General features: G+C 41.7%; 1 protein-coding gene across 1 annotated transcript; it reads left to right on the top strand.

Moving 5' to 3' along the window:
* The first annotated feature begins 603 nt into the window (after positions 1-603).
* LOC114630385 (olfactory receptor 4X2-like) lies at positions 604-1,619 on the top strand. Its single transcript, XM_028778578.1, has one exon. It carries the CDS (start codon positions 622-624, stop codon positions 1,549-1,551), a length of 930 nt encoding a protein of 309 aa, XP_028634411.1. The 5' UTR covers positions 604-621; the 3' UTR covers positions 1,552-1,619.
* The last annotated feature ends 574 nt before the right edge of the window (positions 1,620-2,193 follow it).

The following is a 2,193-nucleotide window of genomic DNA, read 5'->3' as shown; positions in this document are numbered from 1 at the left end:
TCAATAAGTATTCAAATATAGAATAAGGACAAGAACTGGAGAAGAAATAGAGTCACAGGATACATCTGTAGTGAGCTCTGGTCCCCGTAAGGGATACTGAGCATCAAGGGACCTATACCAGTGTTATCTATTCTGAAAACACTGATAATATATATAAAAGGATGAGAAACTTTGTTCTGCAAACCAAGGAAAGACATAACAAAAGAAGATTGCAGGGGAAAGATTACTAAAAACATTCAAAAAGCAATAGAAAGACATGCAACACAGATGAAAACGGTGTCCTGACAGTCTCTTCTTCATGAGGAAATACAACTTTTTAATAAATCTTTCCTTCTTTGATCTGTTTCCAAAATTCTACATTCTGCATACAAAGTGATTTATTCACCAAATAATAGACATTCTTGCTGATATCCTCTTGGCTGCAGGCTAAAACCCAAAGTCCCTAGCAGTCCTTCATACACTGGTGGTGGTCTCTCCTATGGCTTTATACTTGGCTATTTCCCCAACTCTTCCAGCCATCTGCACTCTCTGTCTTCATGGAAGTCACCCTCTTCCTTCTCCATGTTACTAACTCCTCATCTTTCCTATCATTTCAGGTTATATCACCCAACTCGCTCCCTCATGGCTGACATACACAATGTGACTGAGTTCTTTTTTCTGGGACTCTCTTCTAACCAAGAGGTGCAGAGAGTCTGCTTTGTTATATTTCTGCTCTTATATATGGCCATTGTACTTGGGAATCTGCTCATGGTGGTCATTGTGGCAGTCAGCAGAAATCTTGGATCCCCAATGTACTTCTTCCTCAGCTCCCTCTCCTTTGTGGAGATCTGCTACTCCTCCACAACAGCCCCAAAACTCATCTTGGATCTCCTAGCTGAAAAGAAATCCATATCTGTATGGGGCTGCATGACACAGCTTTTCTTCATGCATTTCTTTGGTGGCATTGAGATGTTCCTGCTCACGATGATGGCCTATGACCGCTATGTGGCCATCTGCAAGCCTCTGCACTACACCAGCATCATGAACCGACAGGTGTGTGCTGTCCTTGTGGGAATGGCATGGATGGGAGGCTTTGTGCATTCCCTTGCCCAGGTCCTTCTCATCTTCCGCTTGCCCTTCTGTGGCCCCAATATCATTGACCATTATTTCTGTGATGTGCTTCCTGTGCTTAAACTTGCCTGCTCAGACACCTTCCACATTGGTCTGCTTATTGTTGTCAATGGGGGAACACTGTCTGTGATCAGCTTTCTGGTCCTCTTAACATCCTACGGTGTCATCTTGTTCCATCTGAGAACTCAGAGTGCTGAGGGACGGCGCAAAGCTCTGTCCACCTGTGGGTCCCATGTCACTGTGGTTGTCATATTCTTTGCACCCTGTGTCTTTATCTACCTGAGACCAACAGCCACTCTTCCTATAGACAAGATGGTAACTGTGTTCTACACAGTGATAACTCCCCTCCTCAACCCTATCATCTATTCCCTGAGAAATGCAGAAGTGAAGAAAGCCATCAAGATTCTATGGATCAGGACAACAAAAGTCGATAAAAGATAGAGGCTGAATTTGCTCATGGTCATGAGTCTGGAATAACGCTGAATACAAACTGATGAGACAAAATGAGTAGAAAGAAAATTCTCAGGGCTTATTAGTTCTAGAGAATTCTGTATGGTCCACCCTACATGTTTTATTTTAAACACCTGTAAAGTATTTCTGGCTATGGAAATATTATAATACATCTAGCCATTTTAGAACGTTTCAAGTTTGTATCCCTATAAATAATAATGTGAAAAATATGCAAAGGGAAATATCCAACCATAGACTCACTACAGTGAATTTACCTTGATGAAGAATATGAAGGCCTTTGTTGCTCTGTGAAATTGAACTGCAAAGTGCTCCTCACAGAATCAAGACATTGTAATTAAATACAGTAGAGGACTGGGGCTGTGGCTCAGTTGCTAAAATGCTGATATTCATAAAGCCCTGGGTTTGACTGCCAGCACCCATGGTGGTGCATGCCTGTGATCCCGGCACCTAGACACAGAAGATTCAGGACCTTGAGGTCATCCTTGGTTATGAAGACAGTTTTAAGCCAGCCTGAGATATAAGACCCTGATTTATTCTATATACATTTTTAATTAATAAAAATATTTTATTTGAGATTATAACATTTTTCCCTTTCCCCCTTCTAAACCTTCC

Source organism: Grammomys surdaster, unplaced genomic scaffold, assembly GCF_004785775.1.
Source record: "Grammomys surdaster isolate TR1022 unplaced genomic scaffold, NIH_TR_1.0 338, whole genome shotgun sequence".
Taxonomy (NCBI): Eukaryota; Metazoa; Chordata; class Mammalia; order Rodentia; family Muridae; genus Grammomys; species Grammomys surdaster.
The sequence above is the reverse complement of the archived record's forward strand: the minus strand, read 5'-3'. Positions and strand labels throughout refer to the sequence as shown.

Excerpts from the sequence above, each read along its gene's own strand:
- LOC114630385 (XM_028778578.1), top strand. The coding sequence starts at position 622 with ATGGCTGACATACACAATGTGACTGAGTTCTTTTTTCTGGGACTCTCT.